A 22,083-nucleotide genomic window follows, 5' to 3' on the forward strand; every position below is an offset into this window, starting at 1 on the left:
AACAACAACAAACACATTAAAACTAATTAAATACACCTGAAATTCACTTCCTGTCTTTTTAAACTCTTCTTCTCTTGTTGCAGCTGTTCAAAGAAAATAAAACAACTAACTAACTCACTTTATGTTGGTTTTACTCCTTTACTCTATACTATATTTATCCCGTTCAATAGGTATGTATATGTTTATGTATATATATGTATGTGTGTGTGTGTGTGTGTGTATCTATGTGCTTGTGCATATGTATATATCTGTATCTATGTTTTATATTTCTTTTGTAAAGCACTTTGAGCTGCATTTTATGTCATGAAAGGTGCTCTATAAATGAAGCTTATTATCATTATTACTCAAAGAAAAAGCAGCAATATGACAGTAGAAAATATTCCTTTATTACAAACACTGCAGTATGTTCACTTTAGTTTTTAATGTTTCAGTCTGTTTAATTTATTATCATCTTTTAGTGTTCCTAGTCTGTGAAGAGCTTTCTAGCTACTGTACAAAAAATATTATTATCCTTATTATGATTCTTCTTCTTCTTCTTCTTCTATTATTATTATTATTATTATTATTATTATTATTATTATTATTATTTTTATTATTATTATTATTATTATTATTATTATTATTATTATGTGGCTTTTTGACACTGATCAACAGAAAAAGAGCCTTTTAATGTCAAAGTGAAAACAGGTATTAATATACAAGGTGATTTAAATTAATTAAAATATAAAATACATCCTGTGTTTTAACTAGTAACTATATCTGTGAAATACATGAAGAACAATGTGTTGTTCAATGTTTACGTCCTGAAATGTAGTGAAATATAAATCAGTCAAACTTTATGACTTTAAAACTTTATGATGATTGATAAGCTGATAATGAGGCAGAACAAATGTAAACAGTAAATCTATGAGACTAATGTGCATGAAAAATAAAAAATATGAAAATGTAATACATAGATTAAAATAATAATAATAAAATAGAGTGAAATAAAAATGTGGAAACAGAAAATAAAAATAAAAGATTAAAAACAGACAAATAAAATAGATGAGGAAGATAAAAAAGAGTAGAAGAAGAACAAGGTCGTATGAAACAGAAGGATTCAAGTAAAGTACAAACACCTCAAAACTGTACTTTGTATTTAAATTCAATACTTTAGTAAATGTACTTTATTTGATTCAGTCACTGGTTTTACTTTGTCACCAGTCTAAATATAATGCTGGGAGGAATAAACACCAGCGTGTCACCAGCAGAGGGCGACACAGGACTGATGAAAAAGACACAATCAGGACAGAAGAGGAAGAGGATGACGAGATACTGACTCTGTGTCGGTGTCGGTCAGCGTGAGCTCAGAGTCGGCTTCACTGTCTCTGCAGTCTGGAAGATAAAACATTAAATAACAGAATAAGACTCACACACAGCTGAATGATGATTCAGAGGTTTTAGTTTTGTTCGTGTTTTATTATATTTCTCTTGATATTTTAGTTTTTTTACTCAGTTTTGAAACTGAGTTATGAGTATTTTGTTTTATGACAGAAATAATGAAAACCAGACGCAGTAATAACTAACAACAGTACACGACCTTTGTGTTTCATTTGAACTCTGAACTTACTTATTAATACTTTAATTTCTAATATGACCGACTTACTTCTACTTCACAACAGTTCAGAGGGAAATGCTGCACTTTTTACTTTTTACTCTAAACTTAAAACTCAATGAGATTAAGATTTTACACACAAGAGATATGATATCAAATATGATTCCCTGTTAAATCAGCTCCACTTCGAGCTGCTACGACAGTAAAATGCTGCCTCCACATTCACACATCAGTAATAATAATACATTCATATAGAACTGTATAACACTCACAGAAACACGACTTGTGAAACAGGTTAAAACATTTATCATATTTGTCATCCTGAGGGTTCAAAGAGTCTTTAATCAGAAGAGCTTTGAGTGTTTTTAAACCACCTTCTGAGTTTTTCAACCGTCGCTGGTTAAAGTTTCCTTCACAACATGTTTAAAGACACAGAAAAATACTCTGCTTTGAATAATAATTACTATCTGTAATATGTAAGTTTCTCCAGAAAAAAAGTTCAATTACCTAGTTTGAAATTCTTACAATAACACCTCCCTCATTAGAAAACACATCATCTCTGAATCTGGAAATATTAATTAATAAAGTTTTCCTGCTGAACACCAAACGTCTCCTGTAAAGATCATCTCAGTGTTTGTGAACTGGAGGCTTCAAGTTTCCACATCACACATCTATCTATCTATCTATCTATCTATCTATCTATCTATCTATCTATCTATCTATCTATCTATCTATCTATCTATCTATCTATCTATCTATATATATATATACATATACATATATATATACATATATATATATATATATATATATATATATATATATATATATAGATAGATAGATAGATATAAGCTGCATATGTAACATCTGCCTCTTGCATGTTACATTAAATACATTAGTTGAGCTTTAAATGGTCAACATGTCGAACAGCAAAATCTTTTAATATAGAAAATAATTTTATCAGTAATTTTACCTTCATTTAATAGTTGTAAGGTTTACATATTTGTGTTATTTTCATTATTTTATGCTGTTATCTTATATTTAATATTTAATACTTGGCTACATAGTATCCATGGTAACGATGCAGCTATAAAGCCCGTTACCGTGGGAACCAGTCAGACCAGGTGAGGGTGTGACTGTTAAACCTGTAAATAATAATATTGTAGAGCTGATCTGAGAGAGACTTTATTACTAATTATAATGATATTGACATTCAGAGTGATTATCTATGATTCATCTGTATCAATAATCTGTAATATAGTGAGTTATTGATCCTGGTCGAGTTTAGACCGTCGGCCCTGTTGTTTGTTATTTAACGGTTATTAAGCTTCATCACAGAAATCATTTATTAGTTTTGTAAGTTTCCTTTGATTATGATTTTATTGATGTTAAATAGTTTTACAGTCTGGACTCGTTTCCATCAGATCCTGACGTGTTTGTCAGCAATAAACAGACAAGTTTCCACATCACATTTATAGATATATAAGTTGCATACTGGACCATGATTGGCTCAAAGCTGCTCAGGTTCACGTGTTAAACTGAGATTTTAAGTTGAGCTCAGAGAAACTTTGCTCCTCCAGCAGATGAATGTGAAAACAAGCTGTGCTCATACATCATTCTGCTGAGAGAAGAACAACAACATCCAGCTGGAGGAACCAGAAGAAAAACAGAGTGGACTTTAATGATCTCTAGAGGAACTGATGGTTACCTCTGTGACCTGAATATCTACTAAAACACCAGAGGAACAAAGTGTCTCCACTCATCCGTAACCTTGGAGATTTTTTAAGAGGGTTTATAGTAAATTTGCAGAGTTCTGTATGTATAAATACACCGTTCAGATTCTCTGTCTCACCTAGAAGCAGGTTTCCTATCGACACCATGTTCTCCTGATCTGATCTCTGCTCCTCCTGATTCTCTCTCCTCCACGTCTGAAAGAAAAAAACACTCCAGTGATTCTTCTTCATGTTTGGATCCACCGCTGCAGTGGGTCACATGTTCCTTCATCATCAAGAGTTTAATCACGTTAGTTAGTTTAGAGGTTTAATCATATGGAGCAACCTGCACAATCTAAGAAAGCTGTAAAAGGTTTATTTCTCTCTCTGCAATATTAAACTGTTTAGCAGTAGTAGTCTAGTATTCATTACTTTGTGTATGTGTGGACGTTTGCTATTGTGTGCAATCTTATCTTTGGTTTTATTTCTCTTCTTTTTAATATTTGTTCTCCTCTTCTAATTGCAGAGTGTCGTGTTAAAGCTGTTGTTGTTTTTGTGTTTATGCATGTGTGTAAACAAATAAAAAATCAGAAATGGTTCCAAAGCAGTGAGATAACAACGAGATGCCACTGAGCATGTGCAGGAGAGCGGTTCTGTTTAGTTTAGTTTCCTTCATATCACAACCTCTCTGTACTGTAGCTTCTCTGACAGATTTACAGTGTAGAACAAAGTCAGGAGGTTTACACAGAACTGCTCTCCAGAGACTGAAAACATGATGCTGTTATTAGTCTAAACAAACTAACGAGACCAAAACTCTTCATGATGAAGGAACATGTGACCCAGTGCAGCGGTTTCTGGAGGAATAAGATGTATCAGAAGATATTTATTATAGCAGCTGAACTCCTCTTGCTGCTGAGCTCCACAGACTCACCTCCTCCTCTGCTGCTCCGGCCCGGACGGAGGAGGCGAGCTTCCACTCCTCCCACGACGGGGGAGCTTTTCTGGAGAGGGAGCTCATCCTCTCCTCGACTTTCTCCTCCATCCTCTCCTCCTCCTCCACCACCACCTCCTCCTCGTCGTCGTCCACGGCCATCTCTCTGCCCTCCTCCGCAGGCAGCAGGTCTGAGGTCAGAGAGGAGGAGGTGTAGCGAGGGAGACCTCCATCCAGGATCAGCTCCGGCTCCTCCTCTTCTTCTTCTTCTTCTTCTTCTTCTTGACGCAGGTCTTCTGGCAGGATGGAGCCGTCACCGAAACCCTGAGAAACAAACAACCAGAGGTCAGAGGTCACAGCTGACAGTAGCGATGATGATGATGAAGATGATGATGATGAAGGAACAGAAGACTAAATGTTCCTCAGAAAGCAAAAGTCAACTCTCACTGTGACTTTCAGTGAAACTATTTAATGTTTTAAACGTCTTTGTGGTTCAGACTGAAGGAAACAAACTTTCCTCTAATTTTAAAGACAGATGAGTTGATTTTTCTATTTATATAAATGCAACTTATTGTTTTTGTTCTGTGATTCTCTTCGTTCTGTAAACCTTTACTAACAGATATTAGTACGGGGGGGTGAATTTATTTATAACTCGTTTAAATGTTATTAAGCCGTAAAGTTCTGCATAATGAAGGACATGGCTGCTTTGAGTGACAGGTCCGCCAGCCGCTAGGTGGCTTGTTTCAGCCGTTCGGCCCGCCTCTTTGCCCATTTTTGATTGGCTGGGAGTTAGGCAGCGTCACGCACTGCCAAGATGGCGACGGCCGGAGCGGCTCGCTTTGAGCTTCAAAACCGCTCTTCAGAAACCAACGAGTGACGTCACGGTAACTACGTCCATATTTTTATACAGTCTGTGCTTCACACAGACAGATTCCACCTGTCCGGTACACAAACACCAACGCTCGCTGCTGATTGGCTGGAGTCCTCAGTCTGAGCCTCTTTGTTTCTCAGAGACAGAGCTGTGTACAGACACCAGCGTTTTTTCAGCTGGCAGGCTGTGAGGAGATGTAATTTGACAAAAAGTTTATGGAACAATCTTTCTCCAGAATCACTGACTCTACCTTTAAGTTCATAAGAAACATTATAATGTCCAGACTGACCTCCAGATATCCACCTGTCTGATACGGACGGATTGAACAGGTTGAGCAATGTTCGTTATGAAACATCAAATATAAGGTTTGTGTGTTAAAGTGTCTTTCTTCTTCTCTTTTAACTTAAATGTCTGAAAGTAAAGAAGATTCTGAGTCGGAGGACGTTTAAAAAGAGAAGAAGAAAACCTGTTTTCTGTCTGTTTCATCAGTCCAGTGAATCATGTCTTTATGTTTTTTTGAAGAATCTACCAGCAGCTCGCAGCCGTCGGCCTTCAGCAGTGAAAAATCTCACTCACACTAAATCTAAAAACTTGACTTACTTCGGACATTAGCCTTCATCCCTGAACACATAAAGGTTTTCTCCAACTCCCCAAAGAGCCTTCCTCAGCAGATATCGAGGGGATATCCTGTTCTTAACATTACAATGCAGACATTAGCCCGCGCCGGGAAATATTAATGACAACACTTAGGCTAATTTCCATCGACGAAGCCTCATCGTCAAGGACTCTGTTCCTCTTCTTTTTTAAATTGGGCCTGGGACGCCGGCCCATCACGGCCCGTATAATGGAGGCGAGGAGCAGACGGCGGCAGCAGCAGAGAGCTCATAACGCTAACAGGATGTTCTGCAGACTGATGTGTATTGGCCGTGACTGCCTGGCCACATATTCATAAGATTTAAAGACGTTGTCATTTAATATCTCTGCCATTAGACGATGAGGACGGTTGAGATGTCGAGTCGGCTGCTTCAGACTCTCTGCAGCGTCTCAGCGGAGGAGGAGGAGGAGGAGGAAGAGGCAGCGGCGGTGTGCTGCAGAGTGTCAGCGTGCTGCTTCAGCCGTGGGTTCAAACTCCGTCACGCTGCGACATGTTGTCACCTGACAGTCTAATACATGTTATATCTGATCTGGATCAATAAAACCTCACAGTCATGCAGCAGAACTCCTTATATTACACATCTGGATCACATCTGTACTTCTGATTAATTTCATTATCGATTAATCTGTTAATCAGTTTCTAGATAGATAATTAGAGTAGTAGAGCTGCAACAATTAATCAATTAATCAATTAGTTGATCTACAGAAAGTTAATCTGCAACTATTTTGATAATTAAATAATCACTTCAGTCATTTAATACTTTTCTTCATCATTAATTACAGTAAACTGATTTAATTTTTGGACTGTTGGTCAAACAGAATTTAAAGACATTTAAAGACTTTTTCACTATTTTCTGACACAAAACTCCTGATCAATGACCTGCAGATTAATCAATAATGACCTGGACCCAGATAAGAGTCACATTATCACATTACAGCTGATACATCCAGTATTTATGTGTTTAACTCGTCCTGCTGACATCAGACCTTCTTTAGTATAAAAGTGTAAGAAGAATAAAGAAAAAGACACTTGAATAATTTGTTAACGTCACTGTTGATGAAGGTCACATGACTCTCCCTCATTAATTACGGAGGAGGAATGTAAATACAGTATTTTATATATTTATGATGCTCAGATGAGGCTTAAAGTGAACATCTGGATTAGAACTTAGTAGTTCAGTTGTTTAGTTTATAACAGGAAGATCAATACTGATCAGATATAATAATAACACAGCTGTGCTCAGCAAACGGACAAACATGAAGAATATTATTAAAATTTTGAATCAAGCTTTAAATGTTTCATATTATTCATCTTTCTAGCTGTAAACCTCGTGTGTTTTTGTCTTTCTGCTGTAACTGTGTTATAATCAGCTGACTGAAGTGAACTCGGTGTCGTGTCGGCAGAGTAAAGGACAGAAGTGTCGGTAAAGTTGAAGGTTGAGTTTCCGTGTTGTTTGCTGACTGTTAAACTTGCAGGTTTTTGTGTGTCTGGTCGTGGTGTTTTAATCGGTGTGAGCTGCGGTGGAAGCGGCTCTTCATCAGCACAAAGCAGATCAGAATAATGTGATGGCAGCGGCAGCAGCAGCTCGTCTTCTACATGTGACCTCTAAAAGTTAACGAGGTGTGGATGTGTAACGGCGGGGGTCTCTCTCTGGTCAGCGTTGCTGGCGTGACAGAGAACGATCCGGCGTTGAAGTGACAGCAGCGCCCGACCCGGCTGTCTTAATGGAAACCCATCAGAGACCTGTGGGCTGTGAAAAAACCTCTTCAGCCAAATGGGCTGCATATAAAACAGGAAATAAAACCGCAGCGCCGAGGACGGAGGACAGAAAGTAAAACAGTAGCGCGCAGCAGAGTACAGTAGAAACACGGCGAGCAGAGGACGATGATGGTGGAATAAAGGTGGAGTCCGCTGAAATCACATTTATTCATCTTGTTATGAAGTCATTTAGATTCTTAGATGCACATAAATGTATTACTAACTAATTATTATATTATGCACAAGATGAGAAGAAGAAGAGGATCAGCTGTTTCAATAAGTTCCCAAAACAACATCTGTTAATGTTGAAGAGGCAGCATCGTCTATGCATGCAGGGAGGAAGTTGTTGCTTCATCTGAAGGACGTGATGCAAACGAGACATGTCTTTAATAATCCAGTTATTAGTTAATAATGTGTCTGCGTGTATAAGAGACACTTTTGGCCATGTGTGTGTGTGTCCATGTAGTTCTGAGAGGATGCAGAGACGTTACTGGAACTTGATTTTAATGAAGTCATTTAAAAAAATATTTGTTCTTTTTTTTAAATAAGACGCCACACGAAGCCTTTCTGAAGCCTGTTGAGTCTAAACAGCACAACATGATCTCATCGCACTAGATATGTGAAGCAGTTCAATAACTATAATAACAATAACTAACAAATCACTGTTATTATCTTACATGTATAAAATATCAAAGTATAAGAGAGATACGGACCTGTGTGCTCACGACAAGGATTTTATTAACTTGTGAATAAACATTATTATCTTGTAAGCTCATTATCTGAACTTTGAGCTCACAAGTTACAGTATTAACATCCATTCAGGACGAACACAAGATAATAAGATGTATTCCAGTCAGACTCTACCATCGATGGAGTTTCTATCAGGGCTAAAAATTCCTCCCTTTAGTCTTTAGAGGCTCCGTAGTTCAGAGACGGACACAGAGTTTTATTTGAGATTTAAACTGATCACATTAAAAACTCTTTTTACTGAGATGTTATCAGCAGACGGAGTCAGAACCAACGTGCTCGCTCACAATGACGAAGAGAGAAAACACTGAAGCAGACTTGTTGCTGCAGAGAGAAAAACTCACATCTGCACAAAACATCTGCTTCTACTCTGTCAGTACTGCAGTAGTATTTACTGCAAGTACTGCAGTACTGCGTGTACCCAGAGTGTCCTCAGAGTACCCCCCAACTCCCCCCACCGACGCCCCCCCCCCTCCCCCCTCCCCCCTCCACCCTCCACCCCGACTCACTTAAGAGAGAAGCTGCTGGTTGAGCTGATGGAGCACTTTATACCATCCAGCTGAGTCAGCAGTTTGACACACAGAGAGGAGGGAGGAGGAGGAGGAGGAGGAGGAGGAGGAGGAGGAGGAGGAGGAGGAGAGGAGAGGAGAGGAGAGGAGAGGAGAGGAGAGGAGTGGAGAGGAGAGGAGAGGAGAGGAGAGGAGAGGAGAGGAGAGGAGAGGAGAGGAGAGGAGAGAGGAGGAGGAGGAGGAGGAGGAGAGGAGAGGAGAGGAGAGGAGAGGAGAGGAGAGGAGAGAGGAGAGAGGAGATAGGAGAGAGGAGAGGAGAGGAGAGGAGAGGAGTGGAGAGGAGAGGAGAGGAGAGGAGAGGAGAGGAGAGGAGAGGAGAGGAGAGGAGAGAGGAGGAGGAGGAGGAGGAGGAGAGGAGAGGAGAGGAGAGGAGAGGAGAGGAGAGGAGAGAGGAGAGAGGAGAGAGGAGAGAGGAGAGAGGAGAGGAGTGGAGAGGAGAGGAGAGGAGAGGAGAGGAGAGGAGAGGAGAGAGGAGGAGAGAGGAGAGAGGAGATAGGAGAGAGGAGAGGAGAGGAGAGGAGAGAGGAGGAGAGAGGAGAGAGGAGATAGGAGAGAGGAGAGGAGAGGAGAGAGGAGGAGAGGAGAGGAGAGAGGAGATAGGAGAGAGGAGAGGAGAGGAGAGGAGAGGAGAGGAGAGGAGAGGAGAGGAGAGGAGAGAGGAGGATAGAGGAGAGGAGAGGAGAGGAGAGGAGAGGAGAGGAGAGGAGAGGAGAGGAGAGGAGAGGAGAGGAGAGGAGGAAACAAGAGAGGAGAGGAGAGGAGAGGAGAGGAGGAAACAAGAGAGGAGAGAGGAGAGGAGAGGAGAGGAGAGGAGAGGAGGAAACAAGAGAGGAGAGGAGGGAGGAGGAGGAGGAGGAGGAGGAGGAGAGACGAGAGGAGAGGAGGTGAAGGAAGGTGAAAGAGGAGCAGATGAAAGTAGAGGAAGGAGATGAAGGATTGAAGTGAAAGATAAATATTAATAACAGCGTCAGGATGAATTAAAGGAAGGAAACGTAAACAAACAAACTCCTACAGAGACGAGAGTTTATTAAAGTGATGAAAAACTGTTTTCTAGGAAACATCATGAGTCGAGTTTTCATCCAAACGAAGCACTAATTTTAAATTAACTTCCAGAAAACGATCAAAACAGAGTGAATTCTTGTTCCTACGGCTGCAACTAACAATCACTGTCATTATTGATTAATCTGTTGATTATTTTCTCAATTAATCGATTAGTTGTTTGGTTTATAAGATGTCAGAAAATGATGAGACGTCCTCACATGTCACAAACACATCACCCAGCTGATATGATTGGAGGAAAAAGGGTCATGTGACCACTTGTTGGAAACATCTGGCTGTGAGCTAATACATAAATAACTATGATGAGGTCTGAAGTTAGTTTGTATCTACAGGTTGGAACACAATCAGTTTTTTGTCTGTGTGACTTTTATAGTTTTATTTCTCTGGACTGTTACGTTCAGGACATCTCGCAGCAGCAGGGATGTTTGTATTTACAGTGTTGATATTAGATATTAAACTACAGTAAATAGAGTTTCAGCTGCTTTCTGTAAATACTACGGCTGGATCCCAGCAGTCTCTCATCATTCATCAGCTTTAGACTGACGCTGATGCAAAACCTGTTGGATTTTCCACGGAGATAAAATCCCCGTCTGCGCTGCATCCATTCCTCTTCATCGCTGTCACGCTCTACATATTTATTTACATTTATTTATCTCTCCATTTACTTTTCTTTATGATCAAACGCTCCGGCAGCGCTGTTCATCTGATATCCAGACCAATAAAGCAATCTGAACAAGAGATAAAGAGAGAGAGGAGAGATTTACAGGAGGACGTGGACGGGAAGATGAAGAGAGATGGAGGGAGAACAGAGAGTCGGAGAGAGAATGATGTGAAAGAGGAGAAAGTCTTAATGGTCCAATTAGTCTGGATTGACTTGATTAACATCGCTGAGAGAGAACGAGATAGAGAGAGAACAGAGAAGTATGAAGGCTGGAGTGAGAGCTGTATATGTGGCCAAAAGTATGTGGACGGCTTTTTCCTGACTATTCATCGTCAGTATCATCGACGCCCCTAAAACGTCCACATGAGGAGTTTCATTCACAAAAAATGTTCCCAAAAAGACTGAGAAGAAGAAGAATGAGAGGTTGCTGCTGTCAGAGAGCAGCAGACACGTTGATCAGTGTCAGTCGTCGTATTACAGCAGCTGCACTGTGACGCAAATAAAGAGGAAACGCTTTGACATGAAGTTAGACGCTGAAAAACATCTTTATAAAGCAAAGTGACTGATATGAGACGAGGTCATGTGACAGTCAGAGATATTAGAGGAGAGAATATTACAGACTATTTATTTTGCTTTAAGTTTGTTTTAGTTCTATATTTTCAGATAAAAAATAAACGTCAGATGACTGATAAGACTTCATGATGAGGTCAGATGAGTGTTTTTCCTCCTGTGAAGTCAGACTGACTGTTCACGACTCGTGCGACATCTGAACTCGTGAAGTTTTATTTGCACATCAGAGAAAATTGTAAGAAAACTGGTGAACGCCACAAATTCTCTTTAATCTCTCGTACTTGTCACTTAAGAACAAATCGAGAGTTTCTTCCATGTTGAAACACAAAGAAAAAAAACAATCCAGACCAAACATGCATGAAACAGGATGTCCACATACTTTTGGCCATATAGTGTACAGTGTGAATGTGTGTGTGTGTGTGTGTGTGAATGTGTGTGTGTGTGTGTGTGTGTTACCTTTGGAACAGGCAGGTGTGTGTTGTTGGGAGAAACCTGGCTGCTCTCTGGTCCCTCCACCTACACCATCAGGATCCAGATCAGAGTGAAATCAACACATGAAGCTGTGAGAGAACAGATCTGATCTGCAGCTACGACCAGGACTCAGCTACACTCACAGCTAGAAGATCTGGACCTAAAACTAGAAGATCTGAACCTCAAACTAGAAGATCTGGACCTAAAACTAGAAGATCTGGACCTCAAACTAAAAGATCTGGACTTCAAACTAAAAGATCTGGACTTCAAAGTAAAAGATCTGAACCTCAAAGTAAAAGATCTGGACTTCAAAGTAAAAGATCTGAACCTCAAACTAAAAGATCTGGACTTCAAAGTAAAAGATCTGGACCTAAAACTAGAAGATCTGGACCTAAAACTAGAAGATCTGGACCTAAAACTAGAAGATCTGGACCTCAAACTAAAAGATCTGGACCTCAAACTAAAAGATCTGGACTTCAAACTAAAAGATCTGGACTTCAAAGTAAAAGATCTGGACCTAAAACTAGAAGATCTGGACCTAAAACTAGAAGATCTGGACCTCAAACTAAAAGATCTGGACTTCAAACTAAAAGATCTGGACCTAAAACTAGAAGATCTGGATCTGGACTTACCACCAGAGGCTTGCGTATGCCCAGGCGGACGGTGCCGGGTGGGACCGACTTCAGGACCTCCACGGCCTCGGCCAGGGTGAGCAGGTCCACCTGGGTCTGGTTGACCGACACCAGCTGGTCTCCAGGAAGGAGACCCCCTTGACGCTCCGCTGAACCGCCAGGAACCAGAGAACGGATCACCATCACACAGCGACCGGGATCCAGTGGATCCTGCAGAGTTCATGAGACCAGTTGCTTATATATATATAAACACACTAAACACAAATAATATGTTTCACCAGCAGGCCGCAGTAGTGAAAAACAAGAACTTGGCTGCAAAATGAAAACAAAAATCTTGGACCAGAATCTAATTAGATGCTGTTGGTCGTGCAGCGTCCAGACGTTTCTGCTGATGCGTCTCTAGGAACGAAGAAGAAGAAGAAGTGACGTCCCGGTGACGTCACAGCCAAAAAATAAACGACACCATCGACTTCTACACTAAGTTCTACACTAACAGACAGAAGCTTGAAATAGTTGAAAGCATGTAAATGTATAAACACATGTAGACGTGTTGCTATGGTAACTGCAGTGCTGTCTGTAGACCAGTTGGGATCCATTGTTGTAGTGAAACAAGCTGCGTTATAATATAAGAACATTTAGTTTCTATTGAAGTCCATTTAAAGGAAAATCAGAGATGAAACATGTTAGAACTGAACTATTATTACTGAGTTTCTGGGCCTGAAGTGACTTGATGACGTACAGGTGTGATGAACAACAAGCCAACGTGAGCTGGGATCTTTTATACCTCGCCACTTCTTCAACATATGTTTTCCATCATCAGTGGATTTCCTCTTTGTATGATGAGTTATGATACGGATCTGTCAACATGTCAGACATCGAGCTACTGAGTTTACTCCTGAGGGCTCCGCACTAGATGATGGTCCAGTTTGTCTTATTGACACATGAACACGACGCCTCAACTAAAGGTTTCTTACATTCCTTAAGATGCATGAAACACAAAGAAAACACCTCATATCAGTAGTTTTGCAAACATTCATTGAAGACAACTGGGATTCACTTCAGATAATCTTGTTACTGGTGAATGAAGCTGTTTTCAGTCAACATTAGTACTTGAAGAGTTATTTAAACCCGGCTGTTAACGGTTGGAGCCGCCAGCAGCTTTGACTTCAGCACCGGCTGTGCTACTGGGAGGTTCCCAGTCAGAGGGAGAACATTTACTGGGCTGTTCTTCACTAAAAAGCACGACATGAGAGGCTTTTGCTCCAACAGTGACGACCACGATGAAGCCGGCGAGGACGTTTCAGCAGAGGAGTAACTCTGACCATTTAACATAACAATGATTGGTGATTGATCAGTTGTTGTTCATTAAAGTCACATTTTTACTGAAACAAGTCACATTTACCTACAGAATATGTGCTGAATTAAACAGTGGCTCCTAACGTTATGTTATGTTGCTGCTTTACAGACGAGGTTTATTTTAAACTGTGTGTTAGGGTGTGTATTCAGGGTCGGGGTTGGTCGGAGCCTTTCACAGCAGAGAACTGAAACTTAACTTTATATAATTAGGGATTTTTTTAATCATTCAAATTTTGCTGGCGGTTAATTAAACTCATAACACACAGATTTTAATTGGCTATGGAACCAGATTCCAGACCTGGTTTTCCAGACCAGTTCAGTACTGAGTGATGCTTTATTATTTCCTAGTTTCATGAAAGCTTTGTGGGAAAACAAAATGTGTAATTTGGTTTCAACTATGGAGAAAATAAATGTAACTTTAATAAGTTTAATTAGCTGTAGTGACTTTATATGAAGCTGTTGATTTCCAGTAAATATCTTTTCATCATATATTTATTATTATTGAAAAATTAACTGTTAAATTGTATGTTTACACCTAAAAACTGCACATTGTTGCATGTTCACTAACTTGACATTAATTTGTCATTTATAGATTAATTAGATATTTTACTCATAATTAACAGCAAATGACACATTTCTTTCTCTGAACCCAGGAAATGATTATTATGCTGGAAAAACACTTTGTCAATGTGAAAACTAAAGATGTTTATATATGACATGAGAGAGAAAAAGAAACTAATGAGACAAGAAGTGAAATAAAGAAGGAAGCAGCAGAGAGACGGCAGGGGGAGACAGAGACCAGAAAACACACACACACACACACACACACACACACACACTCTCTCTCAATGAGCCTGCCCTCACAGTCACCATCAGTGAGGAGGTCAGAGGTCACAGATCAGACGGAGACAGAAGGTAGAAATGATCTGAAGGAGCAGCAGAGACGCCGCAGAGCCGAACAGACTCGTTAAAAAAAAAAAACACTCATTCATGACTTTAAAAACACTGAAACGTGTCAACAAGCAGCTTCAGAGACGCTCGGCCGTCGTTCAGCAGCAGGAAGTCGATGTGACGTCAACGCCAGTCAACAGTTCACATTTAAAACTCAACATCTGTGTGACTGAAACCGCTGTTCTACCATCTAATATCACAACGTGGTCCAGTTTCAGTCTGCGGATCATCTGACGTCTGATCATGTGACGTCGTGTCTTCAGCTTTGACTGTTAGATCGACCGTCACCACGGCAACGAGCAGTAAAATAACTGCGAGTAAAGTAACATGGAAACATCAAGACAACTTCTGCACAACTTTGTTTTGCAACAAAGTTGTTAAAATGACGTTTTTGAGCAGGAAGGAAAAATGTTTTATTTGTATTTAGTTCAGTAAATAAAAGTTGTTCATAATGTTATTTAATGGTTAGTGGGAAACGTTTTAATAACGCTCTGCAGAGGCTGATCAATAAGACATATTTATTAAGAGGCTTCCTCCTACTTACAGCACATGATTCACAATCACATGATTGATCACATAAAGGAAACAGCCAATCAGAGATATGGATTCTTTATTATCCTTTATTTCTGCAACATTCTTTATTATTTAAAACAAAATATCTTTACAGTTTATTCAATGTGAGTTTTTAAAAAGTTATAAGTGTTTAATAATAATAATAATAATAATAATAATAATAATAATAATAATAATAATAATAATAATAATAATAATAATAATAATAATAATAAATTGTCTGAGACGATTAAATTGGCAGACGACTTATAATCAGAACCATTTAGATCAATGACGATGATCAGAAAGTGATTGATCATCATAGCAACGCAGATTTATTATAGTTTGTTTTATAAATATAAATAAAAAATATAAGACTAAAACCTCTCTGTTCTTCATGATGCTGCATCAGTAACATATTATTGATCAGGATCAATCAGACATTTAACTGGATTTTACACTCAGAACGAGTTTTTATTCTCAGGTTTGTGAGTAAAAGTGAAGAAATTGTACTTTTATCTACTTTTAGCAGTTTGATAAATAAACAGTCCTGCAATAAAAACATTAATATATAAATAACTGTAATTTAATGTTTTATTTCCTCATTTCTTGAAAGTTTTTGTGGAAAATAAAACATGAAATTTGTTTCAAATTTTTGGGGGAAAATTGAGACGAAGTTGTGAGACATTTTAATATTTAGTTGTTGTGAGTTTATACGCAGATTTCCAGAAGAAGTTTCGCTTTATTTATTGAAAACTTTACTCTTCATATAAATTAAACTGTGTACATTTATCTGGCAGTAATTAACGAGACCTTTAATTAGCAGCAAATGAACCCTGAGAACGTTTTTATGAGTTTCTCTCAGATCTCCTCTGGTCACACAGATGCTGAGATTATGAATATATTTTGTCTTTTTAACATTTAAAAGCAGCTTTAAAATAAAAATAAAGACGTTAGGATGTAACGATGTATTAATCATCCGATTATAGATGGAGAACTCTGACTGGAGCTGCAGAGGAACCAGGAGGACGCTGGTTCAGGTCCCGCCAGCATCCCAACACCTCTAGAGACTCTTAGAAAACGATAAAACCTTCTCCTGGTTGGAGCAGATGTACATTTTGTGAATTCCCCGGTGTTGCAGCCTGGGCATCGCCCGCGCTAGCAGTACGAGCTGCTGTGCCAAGTTTCAGGCTGCCAGAACAAAGCGGCGCTGTATTTTTAGACAGAAACAACATGGCTACAGGTGGTGAGGAGTCAGAACTCAAGTCCTCCACTCCTACAAGATCCTCCGGAAAAAGAAAGAAGGGCCTCCGCTGTCAGAGAGAGGAGATATCAGAAACGTAGGAGAGAGCGTGAAGAGCGAAAATAAAGAAATTAAAAATGTACTTTGCCAAAAGTAGTGAAATGTTTCATACAGTAACAGAACAATGAGGCTGTTTTTGGTTGTTTTTTTTGGATATGTAGGTTGCAGAGAGTCTATACAGAGTCGGAGCTTTATGGTTCCTGTTAGAATGAAACGACTGAAATAAACTCAGAGTATTTTTAGGAGCTCCGAGAGTCAAGGTGAGATTTTATATTTCTACTTTAGATGCATTCGACACCTTTCAGGACCTCCGAGGTTTGATAAGAAAAGCAATTTCTATACTTTTCTCTTCTTCTTTGTATCATATATGGACTTTATTAAAGAACGCTTTTGGTTTGCATCTGTTTTGCCTGTTTTGGGCTCTTTAGTTCTGACGTTCGGTTCACATTAATAACAGTTTTATATTATATACATGCAGGTATCAGACTGGACCCTGAACATCATCATCTGTGTTCTGCTTTGATAATAAATACATACAGCTGCAACGATCAGTCAAACAACAGAAACTAGTGGCAACTATTTTCATTTTTTGATCAAAAACTGTCAAATATTCTCTCATTTCAGCTCCTCCAATCAGAGGATTTACAGTTTTTCTCTGTTTTATATTATTGTTAGTTTAATATATTTGGGTTTCAGACTGTTGGTCAGACACAACGAGGGTCATCCTAGATGAACTTCCTGTTTTTTGTCTGTATGTGTGTATATGACTGGACAGAGGAGAGAGTCAGTGTTCCAGGAATATAAGATTCTGAGCATTTAGTTCATATTAATAGATTTGTGCTCTCCTGTTAGTATTATTTGTGTACTTTGATTTGTGTTCGTTTGCTGCGGACTCACACTTGAGCTGATATTTGTTTACATTTTGTGATCGTCTCCATTAAAAGTCGTGTAAAAGGTTTATATTGATGATTTTATCTGAGGCGACTCACGAGGCGCCAGACAAACGTTTTTTGTTGTTTTTTTTTAGAATGAAAGTAAGAAACGACTGGATGTAAACACGTACAAAAGAAAAACCATAAAAAAACAAGAGTGTTGAGAGTTTTCAGGAGTTTCTTGAATAAAACGAGCAGGTCAGCAGAACATGTGGAGCTGCTCATTAGATCAATAAACCAACAATCCATGGATTCATCGATTATGAAGATGATCATTAGTTGCCTTTTTGAAAAGATGAAGAAGTTTCTGATTCCACTTAGTGTTTCGTCTGTCAGCTCACTATTTATAAGCTCAAACCTGTTATTTTATTGGTAAAACTGACTTTATTATTCATTTTCATTGGCTGTTACTAATAACATGTGATCATCTGTAGTTTTGCTGTAATGTTCAGCTGTCCACATACATTTGGCCATGTAGTGTGACTGTCCAGCAGCACAGATGCAGATATTTATCTTTATTTTCTACAGTATCATTAAAGTTTAACGTCTTTTAGAGAATAAATGGAGCAGATATTCGTTTCCTTCTAAACTCACCTGGACTTGATCCAAACCAGAGTCCAGTATGATGTTTATGACAAGACTCTGATAAAAACATCATCTTTTTTTTTTTTTTTTAAAGGTGTGAAACTGGTCACATTTTTAAAGGTGTCAGGGTTTTTTTTTTTTTTTTTAGTGGAAACTATCAGGCCGAGTCCAGACCAGACAGATCAGATCAGCTCTTCTCTTATTGCCTCCAACCATCTTTCACTCAACTCTGACAGCCTGAGAGTCAGTAACAGGAAACACTTTGGCAGGAACAACGCACCGACATGCCCTTGGGCGAGAGATATAGAGGGAAGACAGGGAGAGAGAGAGAGAGAGAGAGAGAGAGAGAGAGAGAGAGAGAGAGAAAGTTGTTGCAGGTCAGTTTCACTCTGCAGTGAAATATTTGACTCAGATTGTTTCTGCTTTTCACCGCCGGAGAGTTTAAATCATTTTAAATATGTTTGTTTCTCATAAACTCAGTTAAAAATGAAGATTTTCTCTTGTTTATTTCTTTGCTTTTGCTGCATTTTTATGTTAAAGTGACAAAACATTTAAAAGATGTTAATTTAGTTTGTCTTGTTTTATTCAGTCTATTTCATAGTAAAAACTTCTCGTCTTATGATCAAATATCTGTCAGTGGAAACAACACTGCATAGATTGTGTTTAAGTATCAGCATATATAGAAATAAAGAATTAAAGAATCATGACGTGTGATAGAGAGGAGACACTTCAGAGACCTGAGGACTAGTTTAAAGAGTGAATGTGGCGACTTTCTGCTTGAAAAGTGAGAAAAACAAACAAAATTCAGGACAATAAGAAGATTTCTGGAGATGGAGGAGAATCTTGGAGATATTCAGACAAATTAAAAAAGTAAGAAAAATACTTGAAGATGAGAAGGTTTCAGCTGTGGGGACGTTTTAGGAAAGTGAGGAGATTTTCAGACAGAGAGGACAGTCATTCTGAGCGAGGACATTTTCAGAATAGAAGATTTTTGCAAACTGGAGACATATTTTGAAAGTGAGACTATGAACCTGCTGTATAATGGTTCTGATGGTTTATGATGGTTCTGATGGTTCTGATGGTTCTGATGGTTTATGATGGTTCTGATGGTTCTGATGGTTCTGATGGTCATTTGAATGTTTTCTTTGTGTCTGTGTTTATTCAGTTATTAAAGTATTTAAGTATTGTCTCCATTCTCAGATGGCTCATAACTCCTACTAAACCTACAGCATGCAAACAGAAACAGATCCAGTGTGTGTGTGTGTGTGTGTGTGTGTGTGTGTGTGTGTGTGTGTGTGTGTGTGTGTGTGTTTGTGTGAGTCCAGCTCATGTTTCCAGTGAAACCAGAGGCCGGGTCAGACTGGGTAAATGATAATCTGCCCAGCTGGGATGATCCTGAGCCCTTCAGGCAGTCTAAGACCAGAAGTTCATCTTCATTCTAGACCCCCCGCCCCCCCAGAGGTTTCTAAAGGGCCCCCAACACTTTAAATCCACAACACCTACTGCTGCTGCTGCTGCTCAGTCTGCCAGACTGTCTGCCGCCGCCACAGCGAGCCTGACCTCTGTGATGCTGTATATTCCTCCTGCGGGGGGGGGGGGGTCAGAGGTCAGACCATACCTACAGAACAACAACATTAAAAAGGTGCGTCTCCCTTTGGTGTCCTCCCACACGAATACTCATCATCTGCTGCTGGAAACAGGCAGGAGACGCAGAGAGGAAGAGGAGGGACGGACAAAGGAATAATCACGATCAGGACAGATGTTTCATTCTGTCGTCATTCAACTCTGAACTTCTTTATGTTGGAACCAGGCTGCAGAGATTCGCTCCCGTTCAGCCACACGAGCATCAGTGATCATTTATAACCGTTATGTACCAACAAAACTGGACCTGAAAGACGAGAACGAACCTCTGATCTATAACAACAAACTCGCCGGGAGAACGTGATTCTGATCCATGTGTGCCAACGTTTAGGAGACGAGAAACTGGCGACAGAGACGATGAGTTTAAGTCCGATTGTTCAATGATTCCTCTCTCACGTTTAATTTCACTTCATATTAAATGTTAATTATAAACATTCAAACCAGCAGTGATACGGAGCCAGAACTAATCTATAAGCACCTTTCAATGTGAAAAGATATAAGCCGACAAATCTTAAATCAACGTCTGCACAACGTTGGATTTTGGAGTAAATATAAATGAACCCTTTCATGCAGAGCGGTCACTACAGCGGACAGCTGTTCAAAAGCCGTTTTCTTATATATGCATGGCGTTTTAATGGTGTAGTTGCACATCAGCCAACACAGTGGACTCTAGTGCGTCGTCCCATACGCTGCCATCCATTGGCCAGCCTCAAAACCAATCCTTCAATAGTAACAGACCCTTGCAGGTAAATAACATTTTGTAACAAATAACAAAACAAATAACAACTAAGGAGTAATACAATTGTTAAAATTTCCAAGTATTGATTTTATGTTGGGAGAAAATGACAATTAATCATCTGTACAATTTTTTTTTTTTCATGCCTAAAGAGGAATAAAAACACAAAAAATCCTGACTGAGGTTATCATAATTCATGCATGAAAGGGTTAATACAGTGTTTGTTGTAGATGTTGAGTGTGTGGTGTAAAAACTAACTTCTAACTGGTTAACTGGGAGCTGACCAGCTGCACAGAGTCCAGTAAGAACTGAACCAGAGATGTTGTTTACGGTTGTTTTGAGTTACACACAGAACTTCAACCAGTCTGCAAACTGGTTTAATAAACCAGTAAAAGTCCGTCGCTGTCCTTCCTCTTCTGCTGGCCGATACGCTGACTCTCAACACTGATTGGTCAGGCGTCTCCAGACAGAGAGACTGATTGGTTACAGCGAAACAAACACATGAACATTAATATGCATCGACCAGTTATGGCTGAATGTGGGCGTGACACGGTTTTATTAATCTGTTTCAGCTTTTGTGTGAACGTTCACTTTAAATATGGATCCTACACACTGTTTAATAAACGAGACTCCAGGTCTGGCTCGGTGGGGTTGGATGGCAGCAGACCAGTCAAGTTCCTCCACACTAAACTGGGAGAAACGTTTCTTTATGGAGAAGCTATTATGGTGAAACAGGAAAGAGACAAACAGCCGCAACGTTGGAAGAACACGACTAAAATGTGATTATATGTTGGAGAACTGAGAGGATGAAACCAGGATCAGCAGACCCACACCGAGATGTCCACATACTTTTGGACATATAATGTAAATTAAGTTTTATTTCTCACATTTAAGGTTTTGAATTTGAATCAACTATTTTTAGAAATCCCTCAAAAATGTTCAAACATGTATTATACATACAGTCAGGAGGATATTTACTGTCTGTCAGCGAGTTATTTACTGATAGATACGACACATGTTAATTAGCTGCAGTTCATTCATTTGCATGAAGTGATGAACTGAAGTCAGATCTGATTCAGGACTGTTTTAAAGCACAAACTTGTTTTCTGCTGCTGAAGTGTGGATTCTGGTTAAAGAGAGAAACTCTGAGGAAATGTTAAATATTCTGATGATGATCAGCTCAAGACAAAGATCAGCGACTGAACCGGTTACAGAAGATCAGCAGGAGATTTGTGGTAAAACCTTTAAACTCTTTTCACAAGATTGTTTTAATAAACGGATCATTTAAGGGTTAATAATTATAACTGGCTGCTGCTTCAGTCAGAGACCTCGTTAGTCTCCGCTAACGTCGCTTTGTGATGTTAAACTTCAGACTCAGTTTGTGTTTCCTGCCTAAAAAAGCATCCTGTGTGTTATAGAGAGAACTAGACCACATCCACACACACACACACACACACACACACACACACACACACAGCCTCAGGGCCCTGAAGACATCTTATTCAAGCTTATTGCATGTAAATTAACTTTAAGTGTTAATTTCCATTTTCTTATCATGTAGAACACATGTTCTGTTGTAAAGAACAAACAGATAATGATGTTCACACACACACACACCCGTGCAGACCCCCCCCCCCGGGCAGATACTGTATGTGCAGGCTGACATGGATGTGGACCACCAGGGAGTTAACCTGGAGCTCCCTCCACCGCCTCAGCTGGATCTGACTGACGAGGAGGAGGAGGAGGAGGAGGAGGAGGAGGTCCTGGAGGTGAAGCTGTGCCTAAAGATAAAGAGCT

At 39.4% G+C, this 22,083-nt stretch overlaps 1 protein-coding gene across 2 annotated transcripts in view; it reads right to left on the reverse strand.

The window, feature by feature from the left end:
* Positions 1-22,083, reverse strand: part of patj (PATJ crumbs cell polarity complex component) — a 139,989-nt gene that overhangs the window by 86,164 nt on the left and 31,742 nt on the right. The window contains exons 16-20 of one of the 2 annotated variants that reach the window (XM_044360806.1): positions 12,231-12,440; positions 11,584-11,643; positions 4,241-4,561; positions 3,447-3,522; positions 1,320-1,374 (exon numbers count right to left, since the gene is read on the reverse strand). In XM_044360806.1, coding sequence (XP_044216741.1) covers positions 1,320-1,374; positions 3,447-3,522; positions 4,241-4,561; positions 11,584-11,643; positions 12,231-12,440 — 722 coding nt within the window. Of the gene's footprint in view, positions 1-1,319; positions 1,375-3,446; positions 3,523-4,237; positions 4,562-11,583; positions 11,644-12,230; positions 12,441-22,083 lie in introns of both variants that reach the window. The other variant, XM_044360805.1, reaches the window with a different exon arrangement.

This window comes from Thunnus albacares, chromosome 9 (genome assembly GCF_914725855.1).
Source record: "Thunnus albacares chromosome 9, fThuAlb1.1, whole genome shotgun sequence".
In the NCBI taxonomy this organism is placed as follows: domain Eukaryota; kingdom Metazoa; phylum Chordata; class Actinopteri; order Scombriformes; family Scombridae; genus Thunnus; species Thunnus albacares.